Source organism: Phyllobates terribilis, unplaced genomic scaffold (assembly GCF_046119375.1).
Source record: "Phyllobates terribilis strain yellow unplaced genomic scaffold, ASM4611937v1 Scaffold_2__4_contigs__length_985480577, whole genome shotgun sequence".
NCBI lineage: Eukaryota > Metazoa > Chordata > Amphibia > Anura > Dendrobatidae > Phyllobates > Phyllobates terribilis.
In genome coordinates, this window is record NW_027362762.1 from 50,599,404 (window position 1) to 50,615,606 (window position 16,203).

The 16,203-nt window shown below is 43.5% G+C and overlaps 1 protein-coding gene across 1 annotated transcript; it reads right to left on the reverse strand.

The window, feature by feature from the left end:
• Positions 1-1,956: 1,956 nt before the first annotated feature.
• Positions 1,957-14,116, reverse strand: NDUFC2 (NADH:ubiquinone oxidoreductase subunit C2). The gene is made up of 3 exons (XM_073669614.1): positions 13,870-14,116; positions 3,394-3,537; positions 1,957-2,122 (listed from the first exon to the last, which is right to left on the reverse strand). The coding sequence occupies exons 1-3, from the start codon at positions 14,012-14,014 to the stop codon at positions 2,073-2,075; spliced, it is 339 nt and encodes a 112-aa protein (XP_073525715.1). The 5' UTR covers positions 14,015-14,116; the 3' UTR covers positions 1,957-2,072.
• Positions 14,117-16,203: the final 2,087 nt, after the last annotated feature.

A 16,203-nucleotide genomic window follows, 5' to 3' on the forward strand; every position in this document is an offset into this window, starting at 1 on the left:
TACATCCTGTATTATACTCCAGAGCTGCACTCACTATTCTGCTGGTGGAGTCACTGTGTACATACATTACATTACGGATCCTGAGTTACCTCCTGTATTATACTCCAGAGCTGCACTCACTATTCTGCTGGTGCAGTCACTGTGTACATACATTACATTACGGATCCTGAGTTACATCCTGTATTATACTCCAGAGCTGCACTCACTATTCTGCTGGTGCAGTCACTGTGTACATACATTACATTACTGATCCGGAGTTACATCCTGTATTATACTCCAGAGCTGCACTCACTATTCTGCTGGTGCAGTCACTGTGTACATACATTACTGATCCTGAGTTACATCCTGTATTATACTCCAGAGCTGCACTCACTATTCTGCTGGTGCAGTCACTGTGTACATACATTACATTACTGAACCTGTACTGGTCCTGAGTTACCTCCTGTATTATACTCCAGAGCTGCACTCACTATTCTGCTGGTGCAGTCACTGTGTACATACATTACATTACTGATCCTGAGTTACATCCTGTATTATACTCCAGAGCTGCACTCACTATTCTGCTGGTGCAGTCACTGTGTACATACATTACATTACTGATCCTGAGTTACATCCTGTATTATACTCCAGAGCTGCACTCACTATTCTGCTGGTGCAGTCACTGTGTACATACATTACATTACTGATCCGGAGTTACATCCTGTATTATACTCCAGAGCTGCACTCACTATTCTGCTGGTGCAGTCACTGTGTACATACATTACTGATCCTGAGTTACATCCTGTATTATACTCCAGAGCTGCACTCACTATTCTGCTGGTGCAGTCACTGTGTACATACATTACATTACTGAACCTGTACTGGTCCTGAGTTACCTCCTGTATTATACTCCAGAGCTGCACTCACTATTCTGCTGGTGCAGTCACTGTGTACATACATTACATTACTGATTCTGAGTTACATCCTGTATTATACTCCAGAGCTGCACTCACTATTCTGCTGGTGCAGTCACTGTGTACATACATTACATTACTGATCCTGAGTTACATCCTGTATTATACTCCAGAGCTGCACTCACTATTCTGCTGGTGCAGTCACTGTGTACATACATTACATTACTGATCCGGAGTTACATCCTGTATTATACTCCAGAGCTGCACTCACTATTCTGCTGGTGCAGTCACTGTGTACATACATTACTGATCCTGAGTTACATCCTGTATTATACTCCAGAGCTGCACTCACTATTCTGCTGGTGCAGTCACTGTGTACATACATTACATTACTGAACCTGTACTGGTCCTGAGTTACCTCCTGTATTATACTCCAGAGCTGCACTCACTATTCTGCTGGTGCAGTCACTGTGTACATACATTACATTACTGATCCTGAGTTACATCCTGTATTATACTCCAGAGCTGCACTCACTATTCTGCTGGTGCAGTCACTGTGTACATACATTACATTACTGATCCTGAGTTACATCCTGTATTATACTCCAGAGCTGCACTCACTATTCTGCTGGTGCAGTCACTGTGTACATACATTACATTACTGATCCTGAGTTACATCCTGTATTATACTCCAGAGCTGCACTCACTATTCTGCTGGTGCAGTCACTGTGTACATACATTACATTGCTGATCCTGAGTTACATCCTGTATTATACTCCAGAGCTGCACTCACTATTCTGCTGGTGCAGTCACTGTGTACATACATTACATTGCTGATCCTGAGTTACATCCTGTATTATACTCCAGAGCTGCACTCACTATTCTGCTGGTGCAGTCACTGTGTACATACATTACATTACTGATCCTGAGTTACATCCTGTATTATACTCCAGAGCTGCACTCACTATTCTGCTGGTGCAGTCACTGTGTACATACATTACATTACTGATCCGGAATTACACCCTGTATTATCCTGTGTTAATAAATCTTCATCAGTCACAAGTTTAACAGTCAAAATTCTAAATATTTTATTTTCACAGAAGATATTTCACACAAGACTTTAGACTCCTCGTTCGTCAGAAGTGGGGACCGTACGGCAGGATGGCGGCAGAGCTTCAGCTAACGAACAGGAGTGAATTTCTCGTTGACTTCCGCCATCAATCTTGCCTCTAAATAAAAAAAAATAGAATATGAATCATGTGTGAGAATAAGACTGAACATGTGTTAATTATGTATTTTACTCGGGTACAGAGTGTTTTACAGACGACATCATCATCATCATCATCATCATCACTCCAAACTCCTTGCAGATATCGTCCTTGGAAGGATTCGAACCCAGCGCTGCAAAGCAACAGTGCTACCCACTGAGCCACCGCACGGCCCACATGAGCGGCATTAGCTTTTATCATTTGACAGACTGGACTTTTCGGAATGCTGCGATAATGTGTAAAAATATAATAAATTATATTAATAAAATAATAACATTTAATAAATGTAATAATATACATTTAATTAATAATAAATAATACATTTAATAAATAATTTAAAATAAATAATAACATTTATAAAATTAATAATAATGTGTATTTTTTAGTCTTTATTTTTAATGGGGGAAAAGAAGGGTGGTTCTAACTTGTGTTTTTTTTTTTTTTTTTTTTACTTTTCACCGTTATTGTTAGGGGACTTGAAGATGCGATCGTCTGATGGCCTGTGCTATATACAGCCGTGCCGCAGCATATGTACCCCAAAATGATATCAATAAAAACATCATTTCAGAGCGCCAAAAAGCATCTCCTTCCTCCGAGCTCCACAAACGGAAAAATACAGAATTATCGGGTCTCCGAAAATGTCAACAGAAACAAAGTTATCCTTTTTTTTTTTTATTATTCTTTATAAGATTCTGAATTTTTTTTAAACCACTAAAATTAAACAAATAAAACCTTGTGAGACGGCTGCGGCTGTCTATCTACTGACCTGTTGAAAGTTTCCAAATTATTATTTTTTTACCGCGCAATAAACGACGTAAAAGCAATACCCCGAAAAAAACAAAGGTGGAATTGAAGGAGTTTTTTTTTTTCTTCGCCATCACATCTCACCTGGGAGGAGGTTTTTTTTCCCCTTTTTTCAGTGCATTATATAATAAAGTGACTGATGTCATTCAAAGCTACAACGTCGCGCAAAATAAGAAGCTCAGCTGTGCTGATGTGGACTTAGAAATAAAGTCACCCATATGGGCGAAAGGGCAGTGAGGAGCCGTGTGAAGGCCGCGGTCTGTGATCGGAACGGTCACGCTTCGTTATCATGTGGTCGGCCGCTTCGGACAAGCCGAGGTTTAAGCCGCCTGGCGAATCCCATGGCCGGTTTGTTGGGGTTACAGCAGTATTGTCCTAAGCAGAGAAGCAATCTGTACCCGACCAGGTGAGAGGAGCAGCGGCCGTACCCTTATGTGGCAGGATCTCAGGATGGCGTCTGATGTAGTCAAATAGTTCCCGATCCTTCTTGGCGTATTTGTAGTTCTCGTATTTGGTCATGTGGTACCCGATGAAGACCCCGATGGTGGTGTAGAGGATCTGGCGGTGAACACCTGGTATACAGAGGACAAGAAGAGAAGCGTCACAGCTGATGCACTGTAACACCAGGGGTCCACAATAAACTGCAGCATTATATTGGGGTCCCTGTCCTCCCTCAGCGCAGCACCACATAATGGGGTGCCCCTATATCAGTGTTCGTTCTCAGCTGGCCCGAGCATTAGATTGTGGACAAACACCCTGTATATAAGGTATAGGACTGCGAGTGTCTGCCGCACAGTGTAGTATGGCAATATACAGGTGCATCTCACTAAATTAGAATATCATCAAAAAGTAAATTTATTTCAGTTCTTCAATGCAAAAAGTGAAACTCCTATATTATATACAGTCATTACACACAGAGGGATCTATTATACAGAGTCATTACACACAGAGGGATCTATTATACAGAGTCATTACACACAGAGGGATCTATTATATAGAGTCATTACACACAGAGGGATCTATTATATAGAGTCATTACACACAGAGGGATCTATTATACAGAGTCATTACACACAGAGTGATCTATTATATAGAGTCATTACACACAGAGGGATCTATTATAGACAGTCATTACACACAGAGGGATCTATTATACAGAGTCATTACACACAGAGTGATCTATTATATAGAGTCATTACACACAGAGGGATCTATTATATAGAGTCATTACACACAGTGATCTATTATATAGAGTCATTACACACAGAGGGATCTATTATATAGAGTCATTACACACAGAGTGATCTATTATATAGAGTCATTACACACAGAGGGATCTATTATATAGAGTCATTACACACAGAGGGATCTATTATATAGAGTCATTACACACAGAGGGATCTATTATACAGAGTCATTACACACAGAGGGATCTATTATATAGAGTCATTACACACAGAGGGATCTATTATATAGAGTCATTACACAGAGTGATCTATTATATAGGGTCATTACACGCAGAGGGATCTATTATATAGTCATTACACACAGAGTGATCTATTATATAGAGTCATTACACGCAGAGGGATCTATTATATAGAGTCATTACACGCAGAGGGATCTATTACATAGAGTCATTACACACAGAGGGATCTATTACATAGAGTCATTACACGCAGAGGGATCTATTATATAGAGTCATTACACGCAGAGGGATCTATTATAGTCATTACACGCAGAGGGATCTATTATATAGAGTCATTACACACAGAGGGATCTATTATATAGAGTCATTACACACAGAGGGATCTATTATATAGAGTCATTACACACAGAGGGATCTATTATATAGAGTCATTACACACAGAGGGATCTATTATATAGAGTCATTACACACAGAGGGATCTATTATATAGAGTCATTACACACAGAGGGATCTATTATATAGAGTCATTACACACAGAGGGATCTATTATATAGAGTCATTACACACAGAGGGATCTATTATATAGAGTCATTACACACAGAGGGATCTATTATATAGAGTCATTACACGCAGAGGGATCTATTATATAGAGTCATTACACGCAGAGGGATCTATTATATAGAGTCATTACACACAGAGGGATCTATTATATAGAGTCATTACACACAGAGGGATCTATTATATAGAGTCATTACACACAGAGGGATCTATTATATAGAGTCATTACACACAGAGGGATCTATTATATAGAGTCATTACACACAGAGGGATCTATTATATAGAGTCATTACACACAGAGGGATCTATTATATAGAGTCATTACACACAGAGGGATCTATTATATAGAGTCATTACACACAGAGGGATCTATTATATAGAGTCATTACACACAGAGGGATCTATTATATAGAGTCATTACACACAGAGGGATCTATTATATAGAGTCATTACACACAGAGGGATCTATTATATAGAGTCATTACACACAGAGGGATCTATTATATAGAGTCATTACACACAGAGGGATCTATTATATAGAGTCATTACACGCAGAGGGATCTATTATATAGAGTCATTACACGCAGAGGGATCTATTATATAGAGTCATTACACGCAGAGGGATCTATTATATAGAGTCATTACACACAGAGGGATCTATTATATAGAGTCATTACACACAGAGGGATCTATTATATAGAGTCATTACACACAGAGGGATCTATTATATAGAGTCATTACACACAGAGGGATCTATTATATAGAGTCATTACACACAGAGGGATCTATTATATAGAGTCATTACACACAGAGGGATCTATTATATAGAGTCATTACACACAGAGGGATCTATTTCAAGTGTTTATTTCTGTTAATGTTGATGATTATGGCTTACAGCCAATGAAAACACAAAAGTCATTATCTCAGTAAATTAGAATACTTTATAACAACAGCTTGAAAAATGATTTTAAAATCCGAATTGTCTGTTCAGTAAATGCCTCAATACTTGGTCGCGGCTCCTTTTGCATCAATTACTGATTCAATGCGGCAATGTGGCATGGAGGGATCAGCCTGTGGCTGCTGAGGTGTTATGGAAGCCCAGGTGGCTTTGATAGCAGCCTTCAGCTCGTCTGCATTGTTGAGTCTGGGGTCTCTCATCTTCCTCTTGACAATACCCCATAGATTCTCTATAATAGATCCTCTATGGGGTTAAGGTCAGGCGAGTTTGCTGACAATCAAGCACAGTGATACTGTTGTGTGTAAACCAGGTATTGGTACTTTTGGCAGTGTGGACAGGGGCCAAGTCCTGCTGGAGAATGACATTTCCATCTCCATAAAGCTTGTGGGCAGAGGGAAGCATGAAGTGCTGTAAAATGTCCTGATAGACGGCTGCGCTGACTTTGGTCTTGATAAAACACAGTGGACCTACACCAGCAGATGACATGGCCCCCCAAACCATCACTGATTGTGGACACTTCACACTAGACCCCCAGCAGCTTGGATTGTGTCCTCTCCACTCTTCCTCCAGACTCTGGGACCTTGTGGAGTGTGTCAGTGACTGCCTTCTGGACATCTGTCAAGTCAGCAGTCTTCCCCATGATTGTGGAGCCTACTGAAACAGACTAAGTGACCTTTTTAAACGCATAGGAAGCTTTTACAGGTGTTTTTTTGTTAATTATTCTAATTTACTGAGATAATGACTTGTGTGTTTTCATTGGCTGTAAGCTGTAATCATCAACATTAACAGAAATAAACACTGGAAATAGACCCCTCCGCGTGTAATGACCCTACATAATAGACCCCTCCGCGTGTAATGACCCTACATAATAGACCCCTCCGCGTGTAATGACCCTACATAATAGACCCCTCCGCGTGTAATGACCCTACATAATAGACCCCTCCGCGTGTAATGACCCTACATAATAGACCCCTCCGCGTGTAATGACCCTACATAATAGACCCCTCCGCGTGTAATGACCCTACATAATAGACCCCTCCGCGTGTAATGACCCTACATAATAGACCCCTCCGCGTGTAATGACCCTACATAATAGACCCCTCCGCGTGTAATGACCCTACATAATAGATCCCTCCGCGTGTAATGACCCTACATAATAGATCCCTCCGCGTGTAATGACCCTACATAATAGATCCCTCCGCGTGTAATGACCCTACATAATAGATCCCTCCGCGTGTAATGACCCTACATAATAGATCCCTCCGCGTGTAATGACCCTACATAATAGATCCCTCCGCGTGTAATGACCCTACATAATAGATCCCTCCGCGTGTAATGACCCTACATAATAGATCCCTCCGCGTGTAATGACCCTACATAATAGATCCCTCCGCGTGTAATGACCCTACATAATAGATCCCTCCGCGTGTAATGACCCTACATAATAGATCCCTCTGCGTGTAATGACCCTACATAATAGATCCCTCTGCGTGTAATGACCCTACATAATAGATCCCTCTGCGTGTAATGACCCTACATAATAGATCCCTCTGCGTGTAATGACCCTACATAATAGATCCCTCTGCGTGTAATGACCCTACATAATAGATCCCTCTGCGTGTAATGACCCTACATAATAGATCCCTCTGCGTGTAATGACCCTACATAATAGATCCCTCTGCGTGTAATGACCCTACATAATAGATCCCTCTGCGTGTAATGACCCTACATAATAGATCCCTCTGCGTGTAATGACCCTACATAATAGATCCCTCTGCGTGTAATGACCCTACATAATAGATCCCTCTGCGTGTAATGACTCTACATAATAGATCCCTCTGCGTGTAATGACTCTACATAATAGATCCCTCTGCGTGTAATGACTCTACATAATAGATCCCTCTGCGTGTAATGACTCTATATAATAGATCCCTCTGCGTGTCATGACTCTATATAATAGATCCCTCTGCGTGTAATGACTCTATATAATAGATCCCTCTGCGTGTAATGACTCTATATAATAGATCCCTCTGCGTGTAATGACTCTATATAATAGATCCCTCTGCGTGTAATGACTCTATATAATAGATCCCTCTGCGTGTAATGACTCTATATAATAGATCCCTCTGCGTGTAATGACTCTATATAATAGATCCCTCTGCGTGTAATGACTCTATATAATAGATCCCTCTGCGTGTAATGACTCTACATAATAGATCCATCTGCGTGTAATGACTCTACATAATAGATCCATCTGCGTGTAATGACTCTATATAATAGATCCCTCTGTGTGTAATGACTCTATATAATAGATCCCTCTGTGTGTAATGACTCTATATAATAGATCCCTCTGTGTGTAATGACTCTATATAATAGATCACTCTGTGTGTAATGACTCTATATAATAGATCCCTCTGTGTGTAATGACTCTATATAATAGATCACTCTGTGTGTAATGACTCTATATAATAGATCACTCTCTGTGTAATGACTCTATATAATAGATCGCTCTGTGTGTAATGACTCTATATAATAGATCCCTCTGTGTGTAATGACTCTATATAATAGATCACTCTGTGTGTAATGACTGTATATAATATAGGAGTTTCACTTTTTGTATTGAAGAACTGAAATAAATTAACTTTTTGATGATATTCTAATTTTGTGAGATGCATGTAATATTTGGGTGTGCGTCTTACACTGCCAGCAATACAGTGATAATATTGGGGTGTCTTCCTACCACCAGCTCCAAGTAAATCGGGTGAAATGCTCATATGCAGGATTGGGGTATCAGTAATAATATATGGGGGTGACATGGTGATATTAGGGTATCTGTCCCATCAGATGTTGCAGGGGTACAATATGAGGACTGGGTGTATATGGGGGGCACTATCACAGTATTGGGGTACAGTATGAGGACTGGGTGTATATGGGGGGCACCATCAGTATTGGGGCACAGTATGAGGACTGTGTATATAGGGGGCACTATCACAGTATTGGGGGTACAGTATGAGGACTGTGTATATAGGAGGGCACCATCACAGTATTGGGGTACAGTATGAGGACTGGGTGTATATGGGGGGCATCACAGTATTGGGGGTACAGTATGAGGACTGCGTATAGATGGGGGGCACTATCACAGTATACGGACTGGGTGTAGATGGTGGGCACTATCACAGTATTGGGGTACAGTATGAGGACTGTGTATATGGGGGACACTATCACAGTATTGGTGTACAGTATGAAGACTGGGTGTAGATGGGGGCACTATCACAGTATGAGGACTGTGTATATGGGGGGCACTATCACAGTATTGGGGTACAGTATGAGGACTGTGTATATTGGGGGGCACTATCACAGTATTGGGGTACAGTATGAGGACTGTGTATATTGGGGGGCACTATCACAGTATTGGGGTGCAGTATGAGGACAGTGTATATGGGGGGGACACTATCACAGTATTGGGGGTACAGTGTGAGGCCTAGGTGTATATGGGGGGCACTATCACAGTATTGGGGTACAGTATGAGGACTGTGTATATGGGGGGCACTATCACAGTATTGGAGGTACAGTGTGAGGCCTGGGTGTATATGGGGGGCACCATCACAGTATACAGTATGAGGACGGTGCATATGGGGGGCACTATCACAGTATACAGTATGAGATAAGGACAGTGTATATGGGGGGCACTATCACAGTATTGGGGTACAGTATGAGGAATGTGTATATGGGGGGCAATATCACAGTATTGGGGGTACAGTATGAGGACTGTGTATATGGGGGGCAATATCACAGTATTGGGGTACAGTATGAGGACTGGGTGTATATGGGGGGCAATATCACAGTATTGGGGTACAGTATGAGGACTGGGTCTAGATGGGGGGCACTGTCACAGTATTGGGAGTACAGGGGTACAGTGTGAGACCTGGGTGTATATGGGGGGCACCATCACAGTATACAGTATGAGGACGGTGTATATGGGGGGCACTATCACAGTATACAGTATGAGGACAGTGTATATGGGGGGCACTATCACAGTATTGAGGTACAGTATGAGGACTGCGTATATGGGGGGGCACTATCACAGTATACAATATGAGGACTGGGTGTATATGGGGGGCACTATCAGTATTGGGAGTACAGTATGAGGACTGTGCATATGGGGGGCACTATCACAGTATTGGGGTACAGTATGAGGCCTGGGTGTATATGGGTGGCACTATCACAGTATTGGGGTACAGTATGAGGACTGGGTATATGGGTGGGCACTATCACAGTATTGGGGTACAGTATGAGGACTGGGTATATGGGTGGGCACTATCACAGTATACAGTATGAGGCCTGGGTGTATATGGGGGGCACTATCACAGTATGAGGCCTGGGTGTATATGGGGGGCACTATCACAGAATACAGTATGAGGACTGTGTATATGGGGGGCACTAGCACAGTATTGGGGTACAGTATGAGGACTGTGTATATGGGGGGGGGGGGGCACTATCACAGTATGATGCCTGGGTGTACATGGGGGCACTATCACAGTATACAGTATGAGGACTGTGTATATATGGGGGGCACTATCACAGTATACAGTATGAGGACTGGGTGTATATGGGGGGCACTATCACAGTATTGGGGTACAGTATGAGGACTGGGTGTACAGTACAGACCAAAAGTTTGGACACACCTTCTCATTTAAAGATTTTTCTGTATTTTCATGACTATGAAAATTGTACATTCACACTGAAGGCATCAAAACTATGAATTACCACATGTGGAATTATATACTTAACAAAAAAGTGTGAAACAACTGAAAATATGTCTTATATTCTAGGTTCTTCAAAGTAGCCACCTTTTGCTTTGATGACTGCTTTGCACACTTGGCATTCTCTTGATGAGCTTCAAGAGGTAGTCACCGGAAATGGTCTTCCAACAATCTTGAAGGAGTTCCCAGAGATGCTTAGCACTTGTTGGCCCTTTTGCCTTCACTCTGCGGTCCAGCTCACCCCAAACCATCTCAACTGGGTTCAGGTCTGGTGACTGTGGATGCCAGGTTATCTGGCGTAGCACCCCATCACTCTCCTTCTTGGTCAAATAGCCATTACACAGCCTGGAGGTGTGTTTGGGGTCATTGTCCTGTTGAAAAATAAATGATGGTCCAACTAAACGCAAACCGGATGGAATAGTATGCCGCTGCAAGATGCTGTGGTAGCCATGCTTGTTCAGTATGCCTTCAATTTTGAATAAATCCCTAACAGTGTCACCAGCAAAGCACCCCCACACCATCACACCTCCTCCTCCATGCTTCACGGTGGGAACCAGGCATGTAGAGTCCATCCGTTCACCTTTTCTGCATCACACAAAGACACGGTGGTTGGAACCAAAGATCTCAAATTTGGACTCATCAGACCAAAGCACAGATTTCCACTGGTCTAATCTCCATTCCTTGTGTTCTTTAGCCCAAACAAGTCTCTTCTGCTTGTTGCCTGTCCTTAGCAGTGGTTTCCTAGCAGCTATTTTACCATGAAGGCCTGCTGCACAAAGTCTCCTCTTAACAGTTGTTGAAGAGATGTGTCTGCTGCTAGAACTCTGTGTGGCATTGACCTGGTCTCTAATCTGAGCTGCTGTTAACCTGCGATTTCTGAGGCTGGTGACTCGGATAAACTTATCCTCAGAAGCAGAGATGACTCTTGGTCTTCCTTTCCTGGGGTGGTCCTCATGTGAGCCAGTTTCTTTGTAGCTCTTGATGGTTTTTGCAACTGCACTTGGGGACACTTTCAAAGTTTGCCCAATTTTTCGGACTGACTGACCTTCATTTCTTAAAGTAATGATGGCCACTCGTTTTTCTTTACATAGCTGCTTTTTTCTTGCCATAATACAAATTCTAACAGTCTATTCATTAGGACTATCAGCTGTGTATCCACTAGACTTCTGCACAACACAACTGATGGTCCCAACCCCTTTTATAAGGCAAGAAATCCTTCTTATTAAACCTGACAGGGCACACCTGTGAAGTGAAAACCATTTCCGGTGACTACCTTGAAGCTCATCAAGAGAATGCCAAGAGTGTGCAAAGCAGTCATCAAAGCAAAAGGTGGCTACTGTGAAGAACCAAGAATATAAGACATATTTTCAGTTGTTTCACACTTTTTTGTTAAGTATATAGTTCCACATGTGTTAATTCATAGTTTTGATGCCTTCAGTGTGAATGTACAATTTTCATAGTCATGAAAATGTAGAAAAATCTTTAAATGAGTCGGTGTGTCCAAACTTTTGGTCTGTACTGTATATGGGGGGCAATATCACAGTATTGGGGTACAGTATGAGGCCTGGGTGTATATGGGGGGCACTATCACAGTATTGGGGTACAGTATGAGGACTGAGTCTACATGGGGTGGCACTGTCACAGTATTGGGGGTACAGGGGTACAGTGTGAGACCTGGGTGTATATGGGGGGCACCATCACAGTATACAGTATGAGGACAGTGTATATGGGGGGCACTATCACAGTATTGAGGTACAGTATGAGGACTGTGTATATGGGGGGGCACTATCACAGTATTGGGGGTACAGTATGAGGACTAGGTATATGGGGGGCACTATCACAGTATACAGTATGAGGCCTGGGTGTATATGGGGGGCACTATCACAGTATGAGGCCTGGGTGTATATGGGGGGCACCATCACAGTATGAGGCCTGGGTGTATATGGGGGGCACTATCACAGTATACAGTATGAGGACTGTGTATATGGGGGGGGCACTATCACAGTATTGGGGTACAGTATGAGGACTGTGTATATGGGGGGGCACTATCACAGTATGACGCCTGGGTGTATATGGGGGCACTATCACAGTATACAGTATGAAGACTGTGTATATATGGGGGGCACTATCACAGTATTGGGGGTACAGTATGAGGACTGTGTATATATGGTTGGCACTATCACAGTATACAGTATGAGGACTGTGTATATATGGTTGGCACTATCACAGTATTCGGGTACAGTATGAGGACTGTGTATATGGGGGGGCACTATCACAGTATGACGCCTGGGTGTATATGGGGGCGCTATCACAGTATACAGTATGAGGACTGTGTATACATGGGGGGCACTATCACAGTATTGGGGGTACAGTGTGAGGACTGTGTATATGGGGGGGGGCACTATCACAGTATGAGGACTGTGTATATATGGGGGGACACTATCACAGTATTGGGGTACAGTATGAGGACTGTGTATATAGGGGGCACTATCACAGTATGAGGCCTGGGTGTTTATGGGGGGCACTAGCACAGTATTGGGGTACAGTATGAGGACTGTGTATATGGGGGGGCACTATCACAGTATGATGCCTGGGTGTATATGGGGGCACTATCACAGTATACAGTATGAGGACTGTGTATATATGGGGGGCACTATCACAGTATTGGGGGTACAGTATGAGGACTGTATATATGGGGGGCACTATCACAGTATTGGGGTACAGTATGATGACTGTGTATATGGGGGGCACAATCACAGTATTGGGGTACAGTATGAGGACTGTGTATATGGGGGGCACTATCAGTATACAGTATGAGGACTGTGTATATATGGGGGGCACTATCACAGTATTGGGGTACAGTATGATGACTGTGTATATGGGGGGCACTATCACAGTATTGGGGTACAGTATGAGGACTGTGTATATGGGGGGGCACTATCACAGTATTGGGGTACAGTATGAGGACTGTGTATATGGGGGGCACTATCACAGTATACAGTATGAGGACTGAGTATATATGGGGGGCACTATCACAGTATTGGGGTACAGTATGAAGACTGTGTATATGGGGGGGGGGCACTGTCACAGTATGAGGCCTGGGATATGTGTATATGGGAGGTGACATTACACGGTGAGGGCTGCCCGTATAATCACTAATGGCCGATATAGGGGCGCCGTGTGACAATATCGGTCTCACCCGCCCGCAGCACCGGATACTGATTGATGGCGTTGTGGATGATGGCGGACAAGTAGCCGAGGAAGCCCAAGTATACGGTGCCTCTGTTCACCAGCGATGGCGGCGGCAGCACCCGGCCCTCGTCTGGAAGCTCAAACCACCCCATAGTAACTGCTACTGCTGTCCAAGGACACCGGGGGACGACAATCAAGGAAGGACAAAGAGCAGGGTAACGTTTAATTCCATCCGGGTGGGAAATGAAGTCACCGAGCGGAAGGTTCCGTCTGCAGCAGGTCACGTGACCCGCGCCTCTCCGGGAAGAACAACTGGCTCTTTAACCCTTTCACTTCAACACCAGTTTTTTTTTTGTTTTGCAGGTGGTATAATTGGATAAAATGTGACATCTGTGTGCACATATAGTAATGACGGCTGCATTATAAGGGGACAATCCTACAAGAATGAACCCAGAACATAAAATATGATAAATTAATGGTATTTATGGTCCACGCTGCCCTGGGGGGTCCCATATATATGGCGGTTATTATGTGCGGTACTTGTCGATTTGTGCCCACACGGATCCTGAAAAGCTCAAACTAGAACGAGCCCTTAAAGGGATTTTATAGCCCCTTTAATAGCGTTAATCTTCTCATAGGGACCAGAAGGACCTTTTATTCTCCAGGGCCCGGCCCCTGCGCCCGATATCGTGACCCCCTTACATTCCAGGATGTACTACCACACTGGCACCACCCAAAATCGGTGAGGTGAGCATGCACCGCTCCCCTGGACGTTATCCGCGACCACCGGACATTATTGGAGGAACTGTGGTCATGTGACTGCTGACTGTACCTGCAGTCTGACACTATGTACTATCCCCCTGAAGAAGCAACAATGCGAAACGTGCCTTGGGCTCTTTCTATGTCGGGTGCCCTCATTAGCTGTGCTCCTCCATCTTATGTACATGAATGATGGCAGTGGGGGAAGCTTTCAGTATGAGCACAGCGGTGAGTATTGGATATGGGGGGGTGTTTCCCTTTATATGCGGTTACTTCTATATTGAGAGTCCGGTCTCTTTCTTTAGAACTATTTAGTATTCGACACATGGAGCTTCTTACATCTACTCATCTCAACACCGTGTTATCTGCAGCCGCTGCTCCCGGTCATATACACACCTCTGATGTCTGTGTTACTTTGTATGTGCAGCAATAACATATTTACTGCTTTTATCCTTTTAACTCCTTTATGGATTTATCTTCTCCATCTATACTCTCGGCCTGGGACAACTCAAAGTCCCATGGCTTCCAGGACCACCTATACGCTGATGACACCCAGATCTATCTCTCTGACCCAGACGTCACCTCTCTGCTGCCCAGAAACCCAGCAGGTCTATCAGTTATATCCTCCTCCTCCTCTCGCTTCCTGAAGCTCAATGTGGACAAATCTGAACTCCTCTTTCCTGCACTTCATGTATGTTCCCCACCTCCTGCTGTCTCCAACTCAAAAATATTTCCAGAATCCATCCTTTCCTCAACCCTCAATCTACTAGAATGTTGGTGCATGCCCTCATCATCTCCTGCAACATCCTCCTCTGTGGCCTCCCTGCTAACACTCTCGCACCTCTCCAGTCCATCCTTAACTCTGCTACCCGACCAATTCAGCTCTCTCCCCTCGCTAGTCCTCCTCTTCTCCCCTCTGCAAATCCCTTCATCGGCTCCCAATTCCCCAACAAATCCAGTTCAAACTACTAACACTGACCTACAAAGCCATCCATAATCTTGTCTCCTCCCTACATCTCCTAACTAATATCCCGATATATTCCCTTACGTAATCTCTGGTCCTCCAATGACCTCCTTCGCTCCTCCACACTTGTCCTTTCCTCACCCAATCACCTCTCCAAGATTTCTTCTGAATATCCCCCATCCTCTGGAATTCTGAGTCCACGTCCGATCATCCACCACACTCGGATCCTTGAGACAGAACCTGAAAACCCATCTCTTCAAGAAAGCTACAGCCTGCAATGACCCCGCTGCCACCTCCTCACCACCGGAGCCGTCACTTCACCACCACCGGAGTCGCCGCAAACCCCCAACCTACTGTCTCCTTCCCCGTTCCTGTAGAATGTAAGCCCGCAAGGGCAGGGTCCTCTCCCCTCTGTACCCGTCTATCACTGTTAGTCATTTAAGTGATATCTGTATTTTGTATGTAACCCCTTACGTACAGCACCATGGAATCAATGGTGCTATATAAATAATAATACTGAAGAATGGTAAAAGTTCTGTAGCAGAGTTCTTTTTAATTTTTTTTTTTTTAAGATTACCACTTAAAATAATAAAAAAGTAGTGGACAACCCCTTTAAGC

What these genes read in the sequence shown, in the direction of transcription:
- NDUFC2 (XM_073669614.1), bottom strand. Translation starts at nt 14,014, where the DNA reads ATGGGGTGGTTTGAGCTTCCAGACGAGGGCCGGGTGCTGCCGCCGCCA. An exon ending in GTATCCGGTGCTGCGGGCGG is followed by an intron (nt 3,538 to 13,869) that starts GTGAGACCGATA and finishes TCTGTATACCAG; the next exon opens with GTGTTCACCGCCAGATCCTC. An exon ending in TGAGATCCTGCCACATAAGG is followed by an intron (nt 2,123 to 3,393) that starts GTACGGCCGCTG and finishes TTTTTTATTTAG; the next exon opens with AGGCAAGATTGATGGCGGAA.